This window comes from Gymnodraco acuticeps, unplaced genomic scaffold (genome assembly GCF_902827175.1).
Source record: "Gymnodraco acuticeps unplaced genomic scaffold, fGymAcu1.1, whole genome shotgun sequence".
In the NCBI taxonomy this organism is placed as follows: domain Eukaryota; kingdom Metazoa; phylum Chordata; class Actinopteri; order Perciformes; family Bathydraconidae; genus Gymnodraco; species Gymnodraco acuticeps.
In genome coordinates this window covers 1,056,247-1,083,713 of record NW_022992126.1, presented here as the reverse complement: position 1 = coordinate 1,083,713, position 27,467 = coordinate 1,056,247, and the positions used below count along the sequence as shown (strand labels likewise).

The following is a 27,467-nucleotide window of genomic DNA, read 5'->3' as shown; positions in this document are numbered from 1 at the left end:
ATCTCCTGTTCTATTTCCTCTATCTCTGCACTGTCCCCAGCAAACAGATAATGTCACAGCCTCCGAGAGGATGTTTTCTTTACGGTCGCACAAAAGCTTTCAGATAACATTAGCCATTGTTTTACTTTGGTTTGGTGAAAATGCTGATTGAATTTTCTTCTGATGCTACAACGCTGTGTTGCTGAGGCACAGGATGATTGCTGAAAAGAAAGAGGAAGAAATGACAGTTTGTGACAATGGAAAATGCTTTTTTAGATCACTCGCATATTCTCACATACTTCATCTCTTCATGTCACTTTAGTTCAAAGATCATTTTGACACTCTTTAAAGATGGTGGAGGTATTCGTCTTCAACATCCCTCCTCTCTGATTTCTTTATGCCATAAACCTTATGTAGCTTGTTAAACATGATGGTTATTCCAATTAGGTGAAAGACTGTATTACCCTTAATGCTTTTACTATATAGGCAGGACCCTGTGACCTTGTAAATAAATATGTTCAAAGGTAATTACCCAGAATCCTTCAATGTGTGATTAATCATTATAAATGAGCCAGGGGGAAGTAGTGCTGAAATGAGCCCTGCATTCGTCACATGTATAATGAATGCATGTAATTCTCGATCCTGAGCCGGGCCTACATGTACATTAATCAAGTTATCATCAATAATTTCTGTATGGCTGAACACATTACCTCAGAGAGACAGGAGGAGTTTGAGCCTTCTGCCTTCAACATGGTATGTGTCATTGAGAAGTCGCTCCTTACTTAATTTGATCACCTGTATGAAGTGAAAGAGAGCAGGCCACAATATGCCATGTTAATGAGGACATTTGCATGGGAGCCATGAAGAGATTTGCCCGGCTGAAAGGATCAGCCTGTCCTCCTACAAAAAACGACCATATAGGCCGATTGTTCATGCCCTTATTACGACCCAGAGACACGTTTTAAAGTGTATGTTGTTTCTTACACGACCACTAGAGGTGCTCTAGTGGTCGTGTAATGGCGCGTTTCCACTGCAGCGGGTAGCTCACTTTAAGCGTGCCGAGCCGTGCGGGGCCCGTTTTTGGTTGCGTTTCCACTTGGCCTAGTACCGGCTAGCGGGTCCTAATTCACAGTTTTTCTGGCCCCATAAAATCGTGGTTCTAGGGCCAGGAAAAACCAGACCGAGTCGGGCTGAGTATGCTAAACTAGAGAGAGAATCGCTGGCAAGGGGGCTACAACTATAATAATATATTGTATTTCTATAGCGCTTTTCTTGAACCCAAAGACGCTTACTACAACAAGATGAACATATTTGACCGTGATTTAATTGTAATACACGTTTCAAAATGATGCCGAAGTAACAACATACTGATACCGATTAGTAAAAACCATGAATTAATGCTTTGACAAGTCTGCAGACAGACGGCAGGCGAAAAACCTTTTTAAAATGCGTGTTTTCTAAATGGAGCTTGGCTAAGCTAACGTTATATATGCTCCGACCGTCCACACTCACAACAACGGCCTATACAGACATAAATAAACCAGCGACTGTATTCGCCAATCGCCATGACACAGGCAGTCTGTGGTTTGTACTTGTTTAACTTTTGTCTAGTTTCTGAACAGATATGAAGAGCTGTGAGTGCCAAGAGCTAACGGCTGTGTTGTTTTTCTGGGGCTCCCATTGAAGATGACGTCACGGCTCCGCCTACACTGCGTTACTATAGTAACTACCCCAGTTCCTAAACTTTAATGGAAGCGCAGCATTAAAGTGAGCCGGGCCTAATAAGGCCAAACCGAGCGAGGCCGAGCGAGGCCGAGCGAGGCCTGCAGCGAGGCCATTAGAATCCACGTCCAGTCGATGTGTAGGATCTATAGTTTGATAGATATTACGAAGATGATTTGAGGTCTCGTCAGGAGAACGTGTATGCAGCTTCCATGTAAAGTTTCTTCTTCTTTAGTGTTTATTGGCGGTTGGCAAACCAACTTTTAGATACATTACCGCCACCAACTGGACTGGAGTGTGGACAAGAGACTATGCAGAAAACAATAAACAAAATAAACAAAACAAAGAACCAAAACTCTAGATTATTTAAAATTGATCAATTTCTCTTAGAAACGTAATAATCTCACAATATATATTGCCTGATTTTTTCCCTAACAGCCCTGATAGCGACAAGTCATGGAATGTTACTTTCTTGAGTGTCTGGAAAAGCACATTTCTCTGAGTACTATATTTCCTGCAAAGCAGTAAAACATGCTCAACAGTTTCTGGCTGGCTACAGTGTATACACTTTCCGGTTGGATGCTTTCCTATTATACTTAATGTATGATTGAGACCTGTATGACCTATTCTCATCCGAGAAATGACATTTTCCTCCCTTCTTTTAAACCCTACCTTCCTTCCATCCCCCACATACCTTTGAATTTTATAAAGATGTCTTCCTGTATCACTAAGATCCCAATGTTCTTGCCATGTTGTTTGTGCATATTTCTGTATGAATGTTTTAACCTCCGCTTTGCTGAGTGGAACTTCTATGTCTGTTCATAATTCTGAGTGTTTGTTTGGCCAGAATATCCACCTGTTCATTACCCTCCACACCAACATGAGCAGGAACCCAGATGAAACGAGTTGCTATGCCTTTGTTTTGCATTTTATATACAATTAGAAATATTTTATTTATTATGTCCATTCTAAATGAAGATCTGCCTGATCGTATACTTGATAATGCTGAAAAGCTGTCAGATGCAATTATACTATTATATATTTCTTTCTCCTCTATCCATTTCAATGCCAACACCAATGCCAACAACTCTGTGGTGTATACTGACACATGGTCTGTTACCCTTTTCTTTATATGTGTATTACTCACTGGGATATAAACTGCTGCTCCTGCACGCCCTGTCTCTGGATCTTTGGAACCATCTGTAAATATGATTGTTGAGTCTGAGTGATATCTTGCAAAATAATTCTGGACTATGCGCCATACTGGTAGTTCTTTATTTTCCTTTAACTCCTCTCGTATATTGAGGTCTACACTTGGCAATGGGAACAACCAGGGTGGAATGGACGAGATTGGAACTGTGGGGCAATACTGTATTTGATTCAAACCTATACTTGCTGCTTTAACATCGCCAATTCATCCAACACTTGTTAAATGTGACTCATTGTGCTCCCAGCAATCTTTCAAGATACTTTTCGCAGGATGACTATCACTATGCCCCTGAAGGTTTACCCAGTATGCCATATTTGACCCTGTTATTTGTTTTTTGGTTCTATGGTGATTCCTTGAAACAGAAAGATAATGTGAAATGTATTTGTTGCAGGTAATAAATAAATCATGGCATAAGGGGAAAGTAAAGTTCAGCTAAATGTCACCCACCTACTCTTATTTTTTGAATAGCACAGATGCTGTACATATATAGTTCCCATTAACTTAGTTAATGTCGGCCCCTTATTCTCCCAGTGGCTTTAAAAACAGTATCAATGTTATAAATGATGTCACAATATCACATTTACCCTAAGAATAATATTGAAAAGAGCTGTAATAATACAGTTATACAGATACTCTGTACAAACTGTGAAGTCCGCTGAGACAAATGTAACATTTGTGATATTGGGCTATATAAATAAACATTGATTGATTGATTGATTTATGTGAAAAGGTAAAGAAGAAATACTGCATTATAGTCAATATATTAAATAAAATCACTGCACTCTCCAAATGTGATGAACAACTAAAAGTAGAGTAGCTCAGCACAAGGCACTAGTTTGCTGTTTTTTTTTTTATTTACCTCTGTTTGTTCAAACTATTATATCATCAGTGACTTTGGCTATTTTTCTAAAATGAGCTTTCCTGTGTCTTCTGTAAAATATTTACTGGCTGCAGGATTAGCAGTAGAGGAAAGCATCTACAGTCTGAATCCCCTGTGGGAATTGTTGTCCTCCATGCACTGTTTTGCCTTTGAAGGTTATTCAGTAGGCTATCAGATGGCCTTTATAGAGGCTGTGTGTGTGTGTGTGGTGTGTGTGTGTGTGTGTGTGTGTGTGTGTGTGTGTGTGTGTGTGGTGTGTGTGTGTGTGTGTGTGTGTGTGTGTGTGGTGTGTGTGTGTGTGGTGTGTGTGTGTGTGTGTGTGTGTGTGGTGTGTGTGTGTGTGTGTGTGTGTGTGTGTGTGTGTGTGTGTGTGTGTGTGTGTGTGTGTGTGTGTGTGTGTGTGTGTGAGTTTACTGTATAACCATGGTAAGGTTAAGCAGTATTAGAAAGGTCCAGAGTGTGGAGCTTCTTATCTTTATTCTGAATAATGCAGTTGTCCTAGGGTCTCGAGAGCAGTCAGACCCCCTCACGCTTTCAACACACACACACACACACACACACACACACACACACACACACACACACACACACACACATACCCATAAATAACCATAATGAACACACACACTCACCTGCCTCACGGTTATTATCTTTTCTGTGCACTTGGGAGGACACCGAGAGAAAAACAGTACAGGAGGTAAAGAATAATTATTTAGCTTGCAGTTCATTTTACTTACTGACCTTTTTACTTCGAGCCAAACACAATTCCTGTTTTAGCAGAAGACCATTAGTCTAGTAGGAATACAATATGCTCAATGCAATTACTATTTCATCTTTTAAACCCAATTAGCATGATTACATCATTGTTAAGGCTCTCAGTAATGAGAGCAGAGCAGAGGAAGACTCACGAGTCAACCTTCAGATCCATGAACTCAGAGCGCCTCATGTAAACAACACGCTTTCATCTCAGTTGACCTCTGTGGATGTTTTTTTATCAATCAATGGCACATGGGATTATGGCTTCCTGTAATTGGTTTGATAACTCTGAAACTGTTATCTTACCACTTTACATGTTTCACATATGTGAAGCCATGTAGGTAAATAATAAGTTTAATACAAACATATATTTATATTACAATGTAAGTGGTGATTAACAGCAGACAAACTGTCATACTGATGCAATGTGTCTCAACACACCACTGCTATTTTGCATTTTGTTCATTAAAATAAGCTTCTCATACCCGTCAGATTAAAATGAATCATCTAATGTTGATACTATTCACAATGCAAAATGTCATGTCCTTTTTTCCTGCTGAGATGGCCCAAAATAAGCTATTATTCATAATTATTTTCCAGTAGGCAGGAACACATCAATTTCTCGTCAAAAGCCCTGGTTTGCTTGTAAATCTGGAACAGAGTATTGGCCTCTCAAGTGCTTATAGTACCCATGTGATTTACTTGTCATATTAATAGCCCGAGACTGTTAAGCCTTAAGAGTGGTTTCTTCATACTGCAAAGCATATTTATGACACCGGTGTCCGGGGACACTTAAAACTAATGGGTGAAACTTAGAGACATTAATGGCAGTTTAAGGAAGTTGAGTGTGTAGGTTTTTCAGGGCAGTGTAGTAATTATGTTGTGAATAACAATGAACTTTATGACAAACATTTTAACCAGTTCATCCTGAATGTGAATTATTTAAATGAATCAACAAATAAACCATATCCTGAGGTCAAGTGAGGCAAAAAATAATGTGAATTAGTAGTAAAACAACTACTCAAACGTAAACGACATACTGTATACGACCATTTATTCCATTAACACTGCAACTTTTAGGGTTTGCTGTTCTTAAACCGGCGACAGATAATAGAAACATAGAATATGTTTCTGTATATACTGGTTGCTATATAACCATTAAAGGATTAGTCACTGAAACGTAATACTTTTTACACAATTTGGAAGAATAAGCTCTATGTGAATTGTACCTGTTGGCCTTAATAGTGTTTCATTTGTAGTTCATACCCCGATCTCACGATAAATGTTCCACTACATTAGACATAGACATACGCCAACAAGCTCCCGAAGCTAAGCATGAGCAAAGAACACCGAGTCAGACCTTTTATTCAATGGCATAGACCAAAACTGAGCTAAAAAAGAATGAGTTTTGGATTAATAGGAATAAATCACTTAAAGGTTAGATGTGTTAGTTATGTTATTGTTGGTGTAAGTTATTTGTTTTTCCTGCCAGGTGCTGGGTCCACCACGGAGATACTTTGCTTTGGTAAACAAATCAAAGCACATGCAAAGTTGTGTCCTCAAACCAACTTGACACTTAAGGGATACCATTGTAGAGAAGACACAGTGGAGAAGACACTTGCATTTCGATCTACAGAGAAGAAATGGAGAGAACCATCCTCTTACTTGTTCTTTCTACAGCTGTTGAGGGGGATACAGGAAAACACATTTTTGTCCCCGAGAAGATGATATGGAGCGATGCTCAGATTTACTGTAGAAACCAGTACACTGATCTTTCCTATGTTAGAAGCCAGAGTGGTGTCGACAGGCTTCGAAAGGCTGCAGGTGAAAGCAATCCCCAAGGATGGATTGGTCTACATCGAGATCTTAACAACCTTACTGGCTGGAAGTGGTCCGGAGGAGGACACATGACATACCAAAACTGGTGCCAGGGGCAACCAGATAATTGTCATAACATCGAGACCTCTGTAAATGTAATTAATGAAAACGGAGAATGGAATGATGATGCAGAAACAAAACAGAAAGATTTTTACTGCATCAATATTACCGTAGTGGAGGTGAAGAAGACGTGGGAAAAAGCTCTGGAGCACTGCAGAGAAAATCAGTCTGACCTTACCAGCCTGCTCGATGAGACCGAGCACCTTCTGGCTTGGAAAGAGGCCCTGAAAGTTCAAAGTGAGCGGGTGTGGATCGGCCTGCGCTACCTGGGGGACCGCTGGCTGTGGGTGAATGGAGACCCTCTGCAGTACGAGGCCTGGCCCCAAGGAGACCAGGACCACCAGTGTCCAATATATAAACGCTGTGGAGCTTTAACCAAAGAGGGACTGTGGGAGAACTGGGACTGCAAGGAAAAACTCAACTTCATCTGCATCTGATAGATTAACATTATTATATCTAGTATATTCTGACTTGTACCTGCAATGTGCAACAACAAATCACTTACTGCATTGTGCCGTCTTGTGCATATTCATATCAAATATTATCGTTACTACACCGGAGTGCTTTTTCAGTAAAATGTTATGTAAATGTAAACCTAAAATAATAGATTTAAGATGTAAGAGGAAATCAAGAAAGTGCCAGGTAAAAACTGTTTTAGAGTTTACCAGCAATGATATGAGTGGCTCAGGGATAGTGTGGCCAGATCTGAGTGGTGTAACTGAGAGAGGAAAAGCCCAGTCATCTGGTTGAGTAAAAACTATAAAGAGACAGATAGTGTAAATGAACGAGAGCAGAAAGTGTATTCCTGACTGTGTGTGTGTGTGTCCTGTAAAGCCAATATTAAACATAAATGATCATGTGTTGTCTTGTTGCCTTGTTACCTTGTTGCATTTGCTATTCTTCATGGGGACCACATAAACAAACAACCTCATCAACCTAACCCTAACCCAAATAAAAAAGTACAGAAGTAAAAAGACTAAAATGATCGTCCATTCAACCATAATTAAGCCAAACACAAAATTAACAATCAAGTAAATACCATACTTCTACTACAAATACAAAGTAAATCATGGCAAAGTCCTTGTCTGAAATAAGTTTAGCCTGTCTATTATTCCTTATATTTCAGATGTTTTACCCTGTGACCTCTGTTTGTTCTCCCTCTCTCTGGGCATCGCCCTCTGTTCCACTCCTGCAGCTAATCAACCTACACACCTCGGCTCATCAATCCTCAACAGTATATAGACTCCAGCTCTACGTGGCAGTCTTCTTTGCCACTTTTTCTGTATGGCAACTTGACATTATTGCCTTGGGTAAACAAATGGTTTATTTAGGTTTACGGTTCATTATCATCTTGTCTGGCAAGCACGTATGCATGAAAACTGTATAGTTGACGTTTCTTAAAAGTACCTTTTCATAAAGTCACAAATGTTCTAAATATGCTGCATAGTTATTTCACCCCATGACACATAAATACACATGAAATGTTCATGGATTGGTCAATTCATCACAGTGTTGTATTAAAATACCTTTCTAAAATGAAAAGGGCTATGAAAACAAAACCTCTTACATTTCTTTTTAAATGTTTCCTCACATGATGGAAGAATTACCCATTTGCCACGGTATAGCAAGAATATCATTCGAGCACTCCATTCTGTCCCTCTCTTATCTGCAGGTATTCACTTTTGAACCTGCCATTGAACATGTTTGTGTATTTCTTTCTGTTTTCCAAGGCAAGACTGTAGAATACTTCATATGTCTTACTTTCTCACATTTAGAGCAAGGTTCTTCGTCGGGTAAAGAGATATCAAACTGACTCAAGAGTGTGTCAATTAATGAATAGTATTAAATGGTAATCAGAAAAAAAAGCTAAATGTGGGGTCAGAAATGTGGTGGATTAGTAAATACTCAATAGGCCAAAAGTGAGTAATTGTAGCAGGCGAGCTAACACGCTAGTTTTCCACAAGCCACCATAGCTTCTCTTTATTTTCTCTCTACTGCTTGATAAGTCTTCCTGGCGTTTTGTTTATCATTGCATATTGTTTTGATCAATACAAAGTCATATAAGTCATTAAAGAGGAAATAAAATCTCACTAACATCTTACCAACGTCCAGCATACTCATTAATTAATCAATCAATTCATTAACACTTCATTGAAATTTCACTTTTGAATCCCATTGTTTGACCAAGCCTTAAGCATCCCCTGAGCCTTCTGGCATATTCAATTTGGATCCGTTCTGATTTAGAAAAATCTGGACAGCAAAGGAAATGGGATTTTGCAAAGACATTTTTAAGGTGGTTTAAATGTGATTCTAATGAGATTTCTACAGAGGCATCTCTGTCTAGAAGCTTTTGCCCTTCGCCAAAGTATCTACACAGTTACTGAAGCATAGGTCCTTATCACAACAACTAAGAAGAGAGATCAGTGATGTGGGGACAAATGTTATCTGATCACTTTCAAATAACAGTGGGGACAGTCTGTCTTAAAAATCTGATTAACAAAATAAATTGAAATAGCCCTCAGATTGAATCAAGAAAGCAGGCAAAATAGAAACCTGTTGAAGAGCCCACTTAGACTCAAAACATTAAATATTTTCAAAATGTTGAGGTTTAAAAATGGAACTTACAGCTTTGAACTATGCACTATTACAATAATTGAGTTTTAGGTGTGTTTTATTACTTCAGAAAATACACAGTGTGTCACGATCTGTCTTTGTGGTGTTTTGTCTTGTTTGGATCTGTCTGTGGTTCCCTGTCGTTAGTTTCCCTGGTGTGTCTGATTACCCGATTGTGTTCACCTGTGGCCCCTGTGTTTTCTCCTCCCTCCTCACCTGTGTCTTGTTTGTGTGATTAGTCTTGTGTGTATTTAAGTTCTGGTTTTTCTGTCTGTCTTTGTCGGTTCGTCTTTCGTTGTTGACTGTGTTCACCGGTGAGTGTTCTGTCTGTCCAAGTTCTATTTTCGTTATCCTTGAAATAAAGGTATATCAGTTTAATCTGCATTTGGGTCCTGCTTCCTTCGCTCTACCGTGACAGAACGAACCGACCACAAAATGGACCCAGCAGATGATCCATGGGAGGTTGAATTACATTACATTACATTACATTGCATTTAGCTGACGCTTTTATCCAAAGCGACTTACAATAAGTACATTCGACCAGGAAGACACAACCTTGAAGAAAACAGAATCATATAAGTACATCAGGTTTCATAGAGCCAAAACATTTCAAGTGCTACTCAACTGGCTTTAGATAAGCCAGTCCTTTATTAGTATATAAGTGCTTTGTTAATAAATCTATCGCTCGAAGTGGAGTCGAAAGAGATGAGTTTTCAGTTTGCGCCGGAAGATGTGCAAGCTATCTGCTGACCTGATGTCAATGGGGAGCTCATTCCACCATCTTGGAGCCAGGATAGCAAACCCACGTGTTTTTGCTGATGGGAACTTGGGTCCCCCTCGCAGCGAGGGTGCAGCGAGTCGTTTGGCTGATGCAGAGCGTAGTGAACGCGCTGGGGTGTACGGTTTAACCATGTCCTGGATGTAGGAAGGGCCAGATCCATTCGCAGCATGGTAAGCAAGTACCAGTGTCTTGAAGTGGATTCTAGCAGTTACCGGAAGCCAGTGAAGGGAGCGGAGGAGCGGAGTGGTGTGGGAAAATTTAGGAAGGTTGAAGACCAGACGAGCCGCTGCATTCTGGGTGAGCTGCAGAGGTCGGATGGCACATGCAGGTAGACCAGCCAGGAGGGTGTTGCAGTAGTCTTGGCGTGAGATGACGAGAGCCTGGACCAGAACCTGCGTCGCTTTCTGTGTCAGCTGGGGACGTATCTTCCTGATGTTGTATTACAGCATTTAACTTTCTATCTGGCTTGCTGCTTCGATTGGTGGAAGGGAGCGTCCAGTGTTCGGCAGAAGAGGGCCGCTCTAGTAGAGGCGCTCCGGTTGGCAGCAGAGAAACCATGTTTTGTTGAGTTTTTACCTGACTGGATTTTGGACTTCCTTCAAGCATGTGATTCCAGGCATGCTAGCTCCCTGTCTCCCAATTCCCAACCTGGCACCATACGCCTTGGTGGGTTCCGCCTGAAGTCAACCCGTGCTTCTGCCCCAGTTCCTGCTCCTGTCCAGGAGTCGTATTCCGGAACTCGTCAGGCTTATGGAGGTCCACGGAGTATTCAGAAGGCTGCTAAGAGGAGTCGTCGCAAGGCCAGGCTAGCAGCCCGAGCCCCAGCAGCCATGGTTCCGGCTCCAGTACAGGCCCCAACAGCCATGGTTCCGGCTCCAGTGCCGGACCCAGCAGCCATGGTTCCGTGCTCCAGTACCATCCCACATAGCCATGGTACCGTGCTCCAGTACCACCCCACACAGCCATGGATCCGTGTTTCGGTTCCTTGCCCAGCAGCCATGGTTCCGGCTCCAGTGCCGGCCCCAGCAGCCATGTTTCCGGTTCCAAAACCGGCCCACACAGCCATGATCCAGGCTTCAGCTCCGGACCTTACAGCCATGTTTCCGGCTCCAGAACTGGATCTTACAACCGTGGTCTCTGCACCAGAGCTGGCCCATACAGCCATGGTTCCGGCTCAAGTACCGGCTCCAGCAGTCATGGTCCCGACTCCAGCACCTCGTCTCCTGCTGGTTCCCCAGCCGACGCCAGCTCCCCAATCTAATGTTCACTGATCACACCGTCCCTGTACTGACTGCTGGTCGTTCGCTGTTTGACACATTTTGACTGTAGCAGGAACTGTCCATGAGATATTGCCTCAATCTAAAAAGTGAAGACCCTGAATGTATTATAACTTTTTGATGAGCGAAATGAAGGCTGCACCATGTCCTTGATACATGTTTTGGGCTTCAGGGTTGATGCCTCTGTAAGTAGCTCAAGGTGTGTGGAATAGACTGTTTTCCTCTGAGGCTGTTTTCTGTCTTCATTTTAAATTAAACATTACCTCTCAGTCTCATAGATTCGCCTACGTACCCTTCCGTGCACACAAGTGCTCATGACTGCAGACTTGTGAGGAGTTTGCTCCTTCTTTGATTTATTCATGTGCTTCTGCTCAATATGTAGGAAGGGGAACTGAAGTAACGACATGGATTTATTTTTCTTATTTCTTCCTTCAAGTACCAGATTCATCATGAAGCTGGATTTAAATAGCCAATATTGCAATTTCTTATAGATAGTTTAGTTTGTTAATGTCTTAAAAAATAAACGTATACATAATACAGTCAGCCTTTTTAACACGGAATATATTTCACTTGAATATGAATAAACCTAATAACGTATTTCATCTTTTACAAAAGAAATGATAGAATACTACCAGACATTACTCATGGCATACTATAAGACATTTTATGGCTGATAAGGTATTATAAAATGTTATTATAATATGATTTAAGTGCCCTATATCAAAAGAGTAACATGTATCTGATTTAAACTGAAGACGTATCAAAGGTTTAGTGCCAAAAAATATTGAATAACCTTAATTATCATCCAGCGTCTTCAGATATTCACTTCATTTCCCCTGTAATTGAAATCTGATGAGCCTCAAGCTTCTGAATTGCTATCATGGCTGCCTAATGTCTTGTGCTACTCCACCCAGCCATGTGTTGGTCTTTTTGCACCGTTCCTCGTGGACAAAAAAAGAATGCTGTGATCCTGTCAGGCACGACACTCGGAGGAATGGCAGAATTCCAGGGGAATTCCCCACCAGAGCTGCGAAGGGAAGCAGATGGGTGTAGACAGCTGAGAGGCATCATTTATCTTCATAAGACCCTCATTCCACCGGGTCGGAGCGAGCACAGGAAGAGGAAACACAGGATAGGGAAATGAAGGATGGAGGGAGGGAGGGGTTGAGAGAGATGTGGGTTATCTGTAAATGTTGCAGACTGAGATAGCTGTGTTATTCTGCCACTGCTGAAGGAAGGTTGCATTTGTTGTCAGCTTGTAGTGCATATCCATTGGGATGGTGAGAGAAGGATGCGTGCATTTCAAGAATAGGTATGAAGGGAGTGATGAATGAGGAAGGGGAGAAGTAGAGAAGGATTGGGGATGCTTGGCAAGGAACAGATTGAGAGGGAGGAGAGGGTTCTGGAGACATTAACATAACCAGACTAAGGAGATGAAACTTGGCATTTAGTTTGGTTAAGCTTTAATATCATGGACAGATATTGTCATTCCAACATATGGGGACCAAGATTGTTTGGCACACCTTTCCTGCCATATTTATCTGGCATGCTTTGTGTAAGAATGTTTAACCATCAGCAAACAAAATCCTGTGTGATTGTCTGGTACACCCTAATTGTTTTAACCTGCCCACATTATTACATCAGTTTCTTCTGTATTTATATATTTTTTTTTTTCATCCATTCTGTCATGATTGTAATTTTTTGGAAATATTGGTAATTTAGACCTCTCTTTTGTGTTATCTCACTTTTGGATAGGCCCACTTTTGCTTGCTTCTGGACTGTATTCCCTAATGTCTGCAAAAACGTTCATTAGCCCATCCATTAGTTGTTGAGATATTTGGACTGGAACAAAGTGGCGGATCGAAGGACCAGAGTCTGCTGGGATCAATTAAACAGCCTGATGAAAAACACAATTTCTGAGCCTGGATATACGGGATATTAAACACCTGTAGTTCCAACGAGAGTGCAGAGTGATGAACAGTTTAGAATGTCAAACTGGAGCAGCCTGTATTCACCAGTGAATGGAGCAGCACTGCCAGGCACTTTTTATCACTGTCTTGCCATGACAGCCTCGTTTTTGAGACGCTTAGAAGTTCAAATTAACTTTTTGTTTTTTTAGCTCGACTTTTGTTCCTTCAACCTGCCTGGTGACCTCCTTTTGACTGAAAAAACAAACCACCTCCCAGTAGGCTGTTGTATCAGCGCTGTGGTGTAATATAAAATGATGGTGTAAGATTGGAAAACAGGCACACAATCATGGATGAAGATAAATAAATGACTCGCCTAAGTTATTTATGTATAATATATTACATGTTCTCACCAGCGTAAGTACATTGTCTAATTCAGAGAGCACCGACTGAAAAATAGCTTTAAGGCAAGTGGTCTAAATTCACATGAGGATATATTTCCCAAAAATCTGTTGTTATTTTTACACAATACTCTAAACACACAGCCTGTATGCATTATAGTGAACATTTGTGCCAGGTAAAGGAATGGCTAATCACAGCTTTAAGGTTGCCCAGAAGGCATGTTTTCCTGTTAAACCCCAAGGTCCCCGTCGGCGGGGACCCTGGTTTTTTTTTTCACAACACTGTGTCTCAGGGGATCTTAATATTTAAGAACCTATTAATGTGTTATATCAGATTAACGGAAATAATCTCAGCTAACTGACGATACAAACCATTTTTACCAAAACAAAACATAAGTCTCATAAGAAGCATCTAAATGACCCCTTAGCGAAAAATGCTAACGCACTTTGGCACAGAACTCAAGATAAAATTACCCTTATTACTTATCGTAGCTGCACATACAATATATCCGATTAAAGCTGAGGTTCCACAGATTATTTAGGTATATATTATCATCACTGAGTGATCAGGACTCGCGACAGGGGAAGCAAATACAGACATCACAACACGTACCTTTACGGAGCTTCTAGGGAGATCGTCTCACCGTAGCTGTCAATCTGATCAAAAGACGTGTTCAATGGCATTAAAACGAGAAAAAACGCGGCTGAATCGGTTAATCCATAGGTTTTTAACGTCTCTGTATAAAAAATGATTTAATTTATAATCCATAATTCCATTTTTATGTAAAAATCGGAGAGCAAATGTTAGCTGCTAATGGTAGCCACCTACCTATGCGGCAGTGTCACACACACACACACATTACCAAATAAGGACTATGTGGGAGTTCCCCTCGATTCCATTGGCTCTGATGGTCAGAAAGAGATGTCACATGTCAAAATCCAGAAAGGGGGGCCAGAGATATGGAAAATCCACCCAAATGGCCCCAGATGAGGGTTTTTTTTGCTACATCTGTCTAAAAAGGTCAAATATCACTTGTTTTGCATCAATCTTGATACAGGGTACTTATTATATGTTGTACTTTGGATTCCTAAAGCTTTTAGTCTACTAACCCATCATCCAAGGTTAGTACTTTTCACTATAAGTACAACATATCTTTTGGACGGACACTATAATTTACAGTTTTTTACCATGTTCAATCTGAATTTTCTTTAAAATAAAAAACATCTATATTGAATCTGACTTTTCTACATCCAACTCACAGGTTTATCATTACTTTGAGAAAAAAGATTATTAATGTAACCCTTTTAGAAGGGAAGATATGGTCATTTGTTCTGGGAATGTCATTTTCGAGCCTGAAACCTGAAAAACAGGCTTGGGGTTTAACAGAAGAACTGAGCACAGTCGCAAGCAGGCTGTGTGTGTCTCAAACCAACATGAAATTATTTGTTTTTCAGTGTAATTCTATATATTGTAATGTGCTACAATCCTGACATCCACTATCTGTCCTTACAACAGCTTATATCTTCCATATTTGTGGTTTTCAAACCCAATACTCCCATATGGGAAATGATGGATCCAGCAACTAGCCAAAGGGCAATCCCCACCTCCCAAAGAACCAGGATATTTGGCTTACAAGTCTTCAGGCACTGCTGCTACTCTGCCTGGGAAAAGCTTTTCCATTCCCCGTCAGTCGGCTACTATGAGCCCCAGTGACTGCTAAGGGGTGGGGGTAAGGGGGGATGGAGTCTAATCAGGAGACCATGGGTGATGGGAGACAAGAGCATGCTCCGAATAAAACCAGGTTCAAAGCGGCTGCGCTCTGCTGCTGCAGTCTAAAGAAAGGCGGAAGAGAGGGGGGGGGAAAGAAGAGGAAAATAGGGTGGGAGAGGCAACAGGGAAAGGGAGCCAGAGACAGGTTTAGTGAAATGAAATAAAATGAAAAAGAGGAAGGGGGTAGTGAAAAAGATTGATAGAAACAGTGAAGATGAGGTGAAAGAGCCAGAGAGAATATCCCTCAGCTCCCCCACCTACTCACAGTCTGTTGAGAAGAGTTTAATTAAATAGCTGTGAGGGTGGACAAGTGAAAAATGAAAGCAACATTTTTTTTATTATCAAATGTTATATAACGATCTGCACATGCATGATAAGACACTATTATAAATGTGTCTTTTTCTTTTCAGGCAGTATTATCCCACCTTTAGCAGTCCATTTTCCTTCAAATGAAATCAGAATAAAGATACATTAAAACATATTTAATTGAATAAAATACCCTAATATAGCTGAACCATTTCACAACTTGAAAAAATAATATCCATAACAAAATCAAGCTTACTTTAAGCATTGCAGGCACCCCACAAGTTGTCCATATGTTCCCAATATATAAAAGCTCAACAAATATTTATCTCATATCTCATCTCATTTTTTAGGTGTTATACAGTATAAACGACAGAGATTTTTTTTATCTTTTCCTGTTTTAAAATGACTGTTATTAATTCCCAATTTCTTTTTATATAAGGAGAATTTGGAATGGGCAATTAAAGAAGCAAAGGAGATCATAGATTACTTTATTTAGCAGTCGGTCTTGTGCCCTCCCCTGGGACACCAAAGATAGCAATCTGTGGCAATGGGTTCAGAGTCAGTTACAATATCTCAAATATAAAATGAAAAAATAAAGCAGTTTTCCACTAAGCTTGGGTATGATGAGAATCAAGTCTGCTAGATCCTAAGAGCATCTGTCACAGATATCATTCAGCATTGGATAAATCTTCAGTAAGCTGAAATGGGTCCGATGAGGTACTTTGAACTGAATGAGGCTCACCCAGTTGAAGGATCGTATACAAAACAAATCAGTAACTGAATGTAGGAGATCAATGCCTGTCATTGGCGCATCCTGCAGAAGAGCTAAGATGCTTTCGAAGTTACAAAATTGTACATTTCTGAACAGATCAAAGTGCTGAGTGTTGGATGAGGAGCATAATTGGTCAAGTTCAGAAAACAAGCTGGAGAGGCCTCATCTGTGCCAGGAGGCTGAACGTACCTAACAGGGCCATAATGATGTAAATCTGTAAGACTTTTTCCAATATGTGCTAGCTGGTAATGTTGAAAAGTGAGCGTTTGCTGTTTTGCAGTGTCCCATGGCTGCCCACTGCTGGTATAAAAGCCATCTATGACACTAAAGCCGTGGAGAAAGGTGAGCTGAGCAGTGGAGAGTTACCAACATCAGGTTTCAGGGTGCTCCTCTGTGTGTTACCAACATCAGGTTTCAGGGTGCTCCTCTGTGTGTCTGCACTGCCACTGTTGACTTCTCAGATCAGTACCTTTGTGCTAAGTGTTGCATCAAATCCTGCCCTGAAGGCATGGACTTTTTATTATATATTTCAGTGTTTGGCTCCATCTTGTGTAGGCTTGAGGTAAAAGTGTAGACTTCACTGTGGGGACTTCAGTGAAAAAGAGCAAAGTTTAAAAAGTAGATAGACATCAATTTACCAGGATGACGCAGTTCCATTCTGGCTCCTAAAATGCAACAAGGTCCAATCTCAGAATGTTAGATCTTAGACTGATATTCATCTTGATGTGAACACTTGTTTTCTTTTAAATGCTCTTTATAGGATAAGATTATGTTATTTAAATGATTTTAGTTGCTATTCAAACTTCCACAAGGGGGAGAAATTGCACCAGGAAAGTTGTCTTGGATTCTAGTTGATGTCAGTCTTTGCCAGGCCAGAAAGCTGAGTCCTGCTCTCTTATGTAACTTTACGATGCTCTGTGGGTTTGAACTGCACAGTTCATTAACACAGGAACCATATGCCAATGCCAGATTTAGCACATATCCCATTACACATTATAATATTATATGAGGAGTGTGCCGTACGCACACAAACACAGTCTCCCACTGAGCTTTCTCACACCCTTCTGTCTCTGTCAAGGATATAGTCAAAACTCAGGCTCCTGTTCTGTTATTTTTAAAAGAAAAACACACACACACCTTTCTCCTTTCTATCACCTTAAACACAAACATAAATGAGGTTCCCACACGCTTAACTGTTTCCTCTGTAGCAGCAGAGACCAGTTTAATCACCCTGTCACCACCACTTGCACTCTTTCTTCCTCCCTTTTCTCTCAGGACATGACTTTTATCCACAAGTCTCAATTTCCCACTCCCATTTGGATAATTACATTAGAATTATGTTATGTAACATGTATTTCTTCACGTCTCTCAGAGTGTATTTATGTACTTTAAAGTTTTTGACCATAGTATCATGTAATTTGGTTCATGTGACCTTAAAAATGGTATGGGCTGAATTACCAGCAGTCTGTTTTTATGTGAAATACCATACTGCCAGACTGCCAGAACCCCATCGGGGCAGAGCAGAGCCGGCAGCGGGGCACTTGCTCACTCCTCCCTTTGCAAAAACAAACTCTCTTACCATGAAACACCTGTCACCTTCAGACTGTTTCTTTTCTCTTACTCACCTCCCGCTTACCTAATTGTATTCACTGTTCTTTCCATCTGGATGTTTCCTGTTTTCCTCCATCAGACCCGTTCTCTTAGAGCTGTGTCTCCCTTGATGTTTCTGTGTATCGTGTTGCACACAGTGTGCACCTCTCAGGTGATGGGCCATGTGAGAAAAACAGCTAAATATTGAGCCATTCCTCCTCTGACATCTCTTTGACATCTAATTTCTATTAGATAACTTTCTTCATATTGCCTCGAAACATCTTCAGGGGTGTCTGTTATTAAAGAAATGCAATTCACACTCAAAACTGTGCACCATTTATTTGTACTCAAAATGTACATTTCAGAGAGAAAGTGTGTTATTTGTAAAGTGTATTTGTATAGGGATAGGTATACAGTATAGCAAACCAATATATAACAGCAATTGTAGCATAGCTTATCTGTAGTCCATCCTAAGAAAGTCTGTAAATAACACACAACTCAAACACACAGAGTTAACAAAACACCAACCCTACATGAGGTATGTACCAAAGACATACAAAAGTGTTTAAAAGTGGTACGTTAAAAAAGCTTGACTACTTTTTCTCACTGCTGTGGTTTGTTAAAAGATTTTACAAAGAAAGAATATAATCAGCTTGTGAAATATAATGCATTATATTGGATCGCACTACCCAGGAAAGTAAAAAAAACATTAAAATGCTTAAACGTTGACTAATAGTCAAATACAAAATACTTGACTATGGAAATTATTTTAAAAGCATAAAATGTTGAGATGAAAAGATCCCAGATTGATTCAGTTTAGCACCAAGAAAAACATATTCAGAGTAATTTACTGACTACCAACACAAACTTTTATTACTAGCAAAAATCGCATATGTTGTTTCCATTATGTCCTTCTTGTACTTTTCAAAGCTTTTGAATAAATACATAAAAACTAAATCAATTAAATCATACTTTGAATGTGGATCACATTTGCAGACACAGTCTCAGACTCAGAAATTAAGATCCTGAACCACAATACATCTCACAGACTAGTTCTTGAATGTTTTTCTTGCCTAAAGAAGACAGGTACTTTAGAGAAGATTAGTATTACAGCTCTGATTTCCTCTTGTCTGGCATCAGAGGAGAAGTTGAAAACAGAAGCAGTGCCAGGACTTTCAGACCTGCCTCTATACCGTGACCAGCGGAGGATTAAAATAAATGGGCCATGATGACTTTGTCTCCTTGGTCACACCATTAGAGTGATGACTGACAGCTTCCTGAGGTGGTTTCCTTTTTTAAATTGAGAGTCATCACTCCAGTCTACATCCTCTTTGTGGAACACTAGTCAAACAGGTATCTAGAGAAAAAAGATGCATGTTGGTCATAAAAGAGGGCTAACAATGCAATTATTTTTAAAGCTTAAGTAGAATAGTTTAACACACGTCAGACTTGGTGTATAATTACACGTAATCAAACCAAAAACATGAATTGATGCGAGATGTGAAGTTCGATTGATCTTCTCATCTGTACTCGAAAATGTTGAACTATTCCTTTAAACAGTGCTACTTCAATCACCTTGTCTCTTCTGCTGAGTGTTTTGTGTTTTTTTGACAGGTTGAGGAAGGAGTCCCACCTTAAGGAATAACATTGATTTTTGGAATAACCATCATTACTGTTCTTTGCTTTTGTGAGGAAACATGGGTTAGTCAAGACTTAAATCAGTTCAATGAATCACAAATATTACAAACCTGCCAAAGGCTGGGGAAAGATTTAGTTGAGGGGAGGAACAGCAAAGATGAACAGCTGGGGATGTTTATTGGGTCTGTAACTCATATTCATCTGTCTCTTCCTTGTTAGAAGTGTTACCCAATAGCCCGGCTGGGGAGTGTGGAACGTAGTCACTGACCCACTCCTACCTCTGACAAATTCAGGTTCCAATGGGGACCTTTTTCCCTGTGTGTGCCTCTCCACCTCTGTTTCCTACGTCTTACTTGCTACCCTTTTCCCTCAACCTATCCTAAGGGAGTGCATGCATGTAGACACGTTAGTGTAGCTGCTATAGGCTTGGACTGTTGAGGGGGGCACCTTACTCCGTCTTTCTGGCTGTTTGTACCTGTGTACTCTCATGTTCCGATTAACCCAGCTTCCCCCAAATCTCTTTTTTGTGTCCATATATACGCCGGGATCCTGAGTCGAGGCTAATCATGTTGCTGTGGTCGTGTGTCCTGGATCCTCTATCCTGAGCACTGGATCTGAGTCCTGGACTTCGAGTCGTGGCTGAACCTGTCACTGTGGTCCTGCCAGACTCTCACCATACTACTTCACTGATGGCTTCCACAAGATTGCTGACATCCTCGTGGATTCATCTTCTTATTATAGACACATGCATTTCTAAACATTTGGACTACCTATGTTGTAAATGTATTATCTTTTCGATTTACATACGACATCTATTGCACGTCTGTCTGTCCTGGGAGAGGGATCCCTCCTCTGTTGCTCTCCCTGAGGTTTCTCCCATTTTCCCTTTAAACTGTGGGTTTTCTCTGGAAGTTTTTCCTTGTCCGATGTGAGGGTCTAAGGACAGAGGGTGTCGTATTGTCATACTGATATTCTGTACACACTGTGAAGACCACTGAGACAAATGTAACATTTGTGATATTGGGCTGTATAAATAAACATTGATTGATTGATTGATTGATTGATTGATTGATTGATTGATTGATTGACCCAATACCCAACTTCTGAAAGAACGTTTTTATTATGTATTATTATGGAAAAGGGGTATGAAATGATATTCATTATATATTGTATTGCAATATATTTTAACACACAATACATGAATGTTCCAGATATAGATCAAAAGGTCATTTTCTGTTTCAACTGGGATGGGTCAGCCACTGATGTGTAGGTAAACTCAGACTTAAAACAGAACCCTTCATGTATTTTAAGCCTGAAACTGAACATATATAAATCATTACCCCCTTTATGAGAGGGAGGTTTTACTAACTCAACATCACAGAGATTTCCCAGCAGTTAGTACCACCACAGTCCATGTGAGAAACCATGTGAGGTGTTTGGCTTTTTAGTTTCTTAGCCAGAGGTATGCACGTGTACATGGACTTTCAAGCCTCTGCCTATTACATTTCTCTCATCAAAGGAGGTCTCTGTGTCAGGTCAGGTGTGGCTGAAAACCTGTGGTTTAAAAGGAAGACAGCGGAGGAGGAGGCCAACCCTCATATGAGTCCCCCTAAAACAATAATCCTGCTTTCACCTATACTCCACCATTCCTTCCAAGTAATCATATCCTCATCATTCCCATGTCAATATCATGTGGTTAGAAAAATAGTGGGATACAGCTGGCCTACCTGAATTCAAAATGAAAAGAAAAACAATCAAAACGCACCTTTTAAAAGTATGGAAAACACATTTTCACACATCATGTTATGCACAGACAAAGAGGGGTGTGTTCACTTTCTCTGACAACTGCTATTATCTCACTATTTGCTTAATACACTCCACTATAATTTTCTGTCCTGGCACCTACATTGGTCTGGAAAAACAGAGGGAATTCCTCCCCCTTTCTTTTTCTCCCAGAGGTGGAGGTCCTATTAATGTTACCATGCTGTCTGGCCCAGCTGAATATATTTACTTAGTGTTAGGAGAGTGGTGGCCACAAAGGCAGGAATGTGCCTGAGTGTGACTTGAAAGCGGCTGTACATTTACATTTTGAACCCATAAAATAAATACAGGCCGGCCTTGCAATTTTTATGAATGGCTGCATTGATTCCAAAACACGCCTACCAATCAGCAAACTATCCTCGCGCTGAAGCCACGCCCGCTTGGAATGTCGGGGCTGTTGCCTGCGCGCTGATTGGCTAGAAGTATCAAGAGGGCGTGGTCTTCCCAGGGGTATAAATTAGATGTTTGACGCTTATCTCGATAGAGAAACAAGGACTACGGTCCGAAGCTTACTGGAACTCATTGTGAAACTACTGAAGACTAGCAACTGTTCAGTGGACTGTAGCTTTAAGATATTATTCTATCGTTTTTGTGTTTTAGTCAAACTTATCATGGCATTTCTGATCTACCTGACTTTACTGACAACAGCCGTCATCACACAGGTAAGACGTTTCGTGTGCAGCTGTGAGTGAGCAAAAATATCTGTTTACAGAAAGTATTTTTTAAACATTAAGAAACCTTTCATGTGTAATCTGCAATTGACAGTGTAATATAAGTGTGAATAAAATGTAATCTTGACACGACATGAACATCCCCTGGTGTAAACAAATCTAATTGTATCTAATGTTCACATATTGACGTTTAAGTTAAAACATCAGACTTGTCTTGTCTAGTATTTATGTCTGTCTAAAAGTGGATATAATATGGCTTTAAGGTGGGATTATTCTTCCATACTGCTGGTAATCAGCATGCCTACTCATGCCTTCTTTTTTTAAAGCACAGTGATGTTGATTCCCACAAACTTGAACAAGTTTGCTCTAGTGCTGAGCGATGACTCAAACCTGAGACAGCAGGGGACGGCAAACCCTGAGCCGTCTAGACACTCAGGGCTGACCAGCCAGCAGTGACTTGACGCTTTGTCTTTGGGAGAATTTTAAATCAGCCAAAAACCCTTGGGTCTCCGAGAGATTATTTTAAATAAAAAATGAATGTAAGAGCTCCTTGCTTTCAGTTTGATGTCAAAGAAAAGCTGGTTTGAGTGCACTCAAAGAGAGGTAGTTGCCCTACATGTCTGAATTTTTCATTCCATGTGAAGCATTATGGCTCTAAATGTGTCAAGAAAGCCTGTTGTAAAGCTGCACTGTAGATCATCATCATTGTTGTTGTTGTTGTTGTTGTTGTAGCTGTAAAACACTTTGCATAACTCAGACAATTTGCATCTTGCCTGACATTGTGATCTTGTTCTCTGGTCTTTCCCTCCACCCTCCAGGTGACTGCTAGCTGCCCAGCTGTGTGTGAGTGCCCTGAGCGGCCTCTGGCTTGCCCTCCAGGAGTGAGCACTGTGCCAGATGGATGTGGGTACTGCAAGGTGTGTGCTGCACAGCTAAACCAGGACTGCAACCCCATGAGGCCTTGCGACCACCACAAAGGGCTGGAGTGTAATTACGGCAACGATGTGACCATGGCCTGGGGCATCTGTCGAGGTGAGAGAAAAGGGAATAGTGTATGTTTTGAAGGGAAGGAATTTCAATCTGAAAATTGCTACTTTCTACAGCTAATTGCACAGCTCACTCAGGGCCATAGTATTAACACATGGTATAAGTCTCCTATATTCAAAATGAGTATGGTGAACTTTATTAGCTGTAAACGCAAAAAGGTCTTCATACCTCTGTGTTCAAAACATGTCAAGTAAATGGATCTTAATGGAACCTCCCTTCCATAAAGTCAACCCCATCACAACTCCATGATCAAGTGTAAGTTTGCACATCCGAGAACAGGACAGGGGGTATTTGAATGAGTCGTAGATGTTTTATGGCAGCGACCGGGGGTTTCAAAGATAAAAATACACTTTCCATCTGCACCATGCCGGTGTTGGCCTACAAACTATGAATAGCAGGTTCTTCCATGCTTTGGAGACAAGGAGTCTGACACTTACTGTCTCCTTATTTCCACTGACCTTTCTATCTTGGTGATCCTCTGTGTGATTGTGCATACTGTTGCTATGTGAAGTCATTGTGTTTGGGTCAGGAGAATATTTGCTCAACAGCTGCTGAAAAAGAGTATGTGGTGATCTCTTCTTAAAGCAATACTTCACCCACAAAAAAAGCCATTTGTATATCAATTGCTCACCCAGTGTTTCTCTGACATCTTGGAGTAAACCTCACTTTGGAAGAATAACAAAATGGAGAAAAGTCTTGATGAGTTACAACATTGCATCATACTTATTAATTCAGGTGTATGCCAACCTCTTCCCACAATTTGCAAGTCAATATATGTAAAGTTTAAGCTGAGTAAATTGTGTCTTTCCAGCTAAATCAGAGGGACGCACATGTGAGTACAACGGCCGGATCTACCAGAATGGCGAGAGCTTCCGTGCCGGCTGCAAACACCAGTGCACCTGCATCGATGGAGCTGTCGGCTGCGCTCCTCTCTGCACCAACAAGCTGCCGCCAGCCTCTCCATCCTGCCCCTACCCACGGCTGGTCCGGATCCCCGGGCAGTGCTGCTTCAGTGTGGACTGCCATAAGGGCACCTGGCAGCTCCCCCCTAAGCATCAGGTTTGTGTCATCATTGTTTTTGCATGATTCATCAAAGGACTCTCTAAGTGACAAACAAAGCACAATTAGGAGAACATATTTCATGAAAAACTAAATGTAATATCAAAGGGTGGAGGTGCAATTCGTCGCCTGCCACTTTGGTGTCTCCATATGTAGAAAACTATTAAAGTGTTAGTAAGAAAATTGTATTTTTTACGTAATAAAAAAAAAAGTTTGTTTTTTAAATCCAACGAATAGCAGTTGAATAACTAGAAATACATGTTATTTATTTGAGAGAAAGAAATGTACATGTCCTTATACCTAAAATAATATCAGATTGCAGATTTCTTATTTTGTTTCTTATTACAAAAAACATTGAGTAAACACAATTAAGAAGCTTGAACCAGAGAAGATAGGAATTTAAGGTATAAAGAGGAGTAAAGTCTCTTCTCCTCTGACCCATTGCACTTAAGTTATAACCAGGGCACTGTGGTGATAACAGTGTGAACAAAACATATAAGATAGGCTTGACTGCGGCACTGTCTCATCTTATCTTATTTATGATCCCAGGTGCCTCCGCCACAACAACCCCTGCCCAAACATCAACACCATATGGAACATAATAACGAGCTGGCCAACGAGCTTACAGACGTCAAGTCCAGCGGCTGGGAGAGTGAACATGGCTACAAACACCTGCCTGGTGAGAGAGACTCAACTGAGGGGCAATATTTAGTGCTAAGGATTACTGCTTTACATAAAAAGCATAATCTGCAAAAATAATATATTACAGAATTTAAAAAATTGTAAATATTGTGTATATTTATTTAAAAAAAGACACGTACGAATATTTAACATTTGTACATTATCAATTTGGGGCCAATTTAAAATATTTAACTACTTTTCTGTATTGTTAGTCCGCTTGTGACCCCACAATGGGGAACAGACCCCAGGTTGGGAACTACTGGCCTAATCGATGTGTATGATTTATTTTTTCTCCTTCCACCTCTTTGTGGCTCCTTAGTGTGGAATCATCTAAAGAAGAAGTGTCCCATCCAGACCACTGACTGGTCCCAGTGCTCCAGCAGCTGTGGGATGGGCGTTTCTTCTCGCATCACCAACAAAAACCCTCAGTGCAAACTGGAGAGAGAAACGAGAATCTGTACCGTACGGCCGTGCCACGGCCTCACAGTCCCCACCAAGGTGAGGCCCAATAAACTTGATTTGAACTGAAAGAGAGACAGACCGGAGTCATAGGTCGAATATTCTCATTACTGCCAAGATAATTCCTTATCAGAAAATCTGATCTCTTTCAGAGAAACCTAAACGCCTTGAGATAACACGCATCAATGGGGAATTAATTCACCTCTTATCAATCCATGTCAGACTGCGCAGGTTGAAACAATACCTGCTCAAGTTTGCTCTGCTAACTTGTTCCTATCTGTGCTGCAGAGTGTAATGTTAGACATTCTGGTGCTGAGTAAATATGCTCTTAGTGCTAATGCCATCTTTATCCCAAGTTTAAGAACAGAGATTATTTTTGCGGTACTTTTAGGAAGCTCTGCATCCAGTGGGAAAAGGGCGGTGCTGTTCTACTCAGTGTTTTGGTTGTGAGCAGGCGCCTTTTTAAATATAGTCCCCCACCCCCGGCATTCCTGCTAAGCAACTGTCCATAGCTTTTCCCCTTCTGTGTACTCAGAGTCCAGGGAAGTGCTGTGTCTATATTAATCCCTCATGTTGGACACACACTAAGATCTCTTCTCACTGCTCTACTGGGCTCAAAGCTCCTGTGCCAAGAACCCTCATAGGTGTCAGAGAGTTTAACTATCAAACGTTGAATTAATGTTTAATCTTTGAAACTAATCACTTCAATCTAAAAATAATCCCTCATTCAATCCCTGTTTCGGCATTACGAGTTGACGTCTGGCCCTCTTAATGTGAAACTAATGAGTTTGAGGGTAAAGCTGCTTAAATCTGCTGTTATGTAAAACTACAGGGCCGATAAAAGCCAAACCTCATTAGTTTTATTTTACAAATAAAATGTTCATGTTGTTTTTGGTGAATTTTGCTTCTGAAGGCAATTGGGCAGAACACTCCTCATTTAAACTATGAAACTCACCTCTTTTTATTTTTATCCTCCAACCACAGAAAGGGAAGAAGTGCTCCCCGGCCCAGAAAGCCCCCGAGCCCATCCGCCTGACCTACGGAGAATGCGCGAGTGTCCGCCTCTACCGGCCCAACTACTGTGGAGTGTGTGCGGACGGGCGTTGCTGCTCGCCACGCCGCACACGCACCGTCCCTGTGACCTTTGTCTGCCCTGACGGAGAGCGTTTCCAGCGGTCGGCCATGTTCATCCAGTCGTGTAAATGTAGCGATGACTGTGGACACCTCAACGAAGTGGCCCTCCCGCCACAGCAGTGGATGTATGGAGATACACACCAGTTCATAGACTAGTATTAAGGATTTGTATTTTTTGTTATAATGTGATGAGGTCAACTTTCTTGATGAAGGAAGACTCTTCAAGACCAGGGGCCATTTTTCTCATTTGGTTCCAAAGTGAAGAACACAGGCACCCGCCTGAATGCTGAACAGCAGGCAGCGAGGGCCGCCTCGGTTTAATTTCAATCATAAAGGCAACCTTTGATTTTATTGTGTGACCAGAGTGGATTGTACACTTCTGTTCAAACAGACATGGGACCTAAATTAGAGCCCTGAAGCACCCCTGGACTTCCTCTTCTCTGGATTGATTGCTGGTTCAGGTTTTGAGGATTTTTTTTTTTTAACCTCTCTGTTCAGCCTGAGGAGAAATACTACAAGAGCAACAAAGCACTTTGTGTAGCACTGAAACGTAGGAACTATAACTATGACAGCAGTGCACAAAGGAGTACTACACCTCCTACAACAGCCTGTGATGGTCAATAACTCCATATCCCATAATGCACTATGACTACTCAGTGACAAGCAAAATTATTTGTTTTGCAGCTTTATTTAGAAGGAAAATGTGGACTTTTTAAAATATATATATGTCAGCACAGTATGTTAAGAACATAAGCACAGACTTAAAGGATTGTTCCTTGTTTTGGCATGCTGACGTGACAAGCATTTTTATATTTACACAACGAATGACACTGTTCCTGACTATTTCAATTATAAGGGACGCTATCTGGAACTGACAAGAGCGTTCAGGACTGGACCAATGCCATTAGATTTCTTGATTATGCATTAAATGCAGCTTAGAGAAATGTCTTACTCAAACCTGTATTTGAGAATTTATTTTGGATCACTGTATTCTGTAAATATATTCTTTATTTGGATCCAAGTTTGTATTGTCACATTTATTTACTCTTATGGA

The 27,467-nt window shown here is 40.8% G+C and overlaps 2 protein-coding genes across 2 annotated transcripts in view; both read left to right on the top strand.

Annotated features, from left to right (window-relative positions):
* LOC117538021 (macrophage mannose receptor 1-like) overlaps positions 1–7,313 on the top strand; it is a 28,071-nt gene extending 20,758 nt beyond the window's left edge. Inside the window, exon 2 of the mRNA XM_034203516.1 lies at positions 6,040–7,313. Within this exon, the coding sequence (XP_034059407.1) occupies positions 6,191–6,922 (732 nt within the window). The 5' untranslated portion in view covers positions 6,040–6,190 and the 3' untranslated portion in view covers positions 6,923–7,313. The remainder of the gene's footprint in view (positions 1–6,039) is intronic.
* A 14,547-nt stretch (positions 7,314–21,860) lies between these two features.
* LOC117538002 (CCN family member 1-like) lies at positions 21,861–27,434 on the top strand. Its single transcript, XM_034203475.1, has 6 exons — positions 21,861–22,024; positions 22,852–23,065; positions 23,892–24,139; positions 24,689–24,818; positions 25,140–25,318; positions 26,264–27,434. Exons 1-6 carry the CDS (start codon positions 21,974–21,976, stop codon positions 26,567–26,569), a joined length of 1,128 nt encoding a protein of 375 aa, XP_034059366.1. The 5' UTR covers positions 21,861–21,973; the 3' UTR covers positions 26,570–27,434.
* Positions 27,435–27,467: the final 33 nt, after the last annotated feature.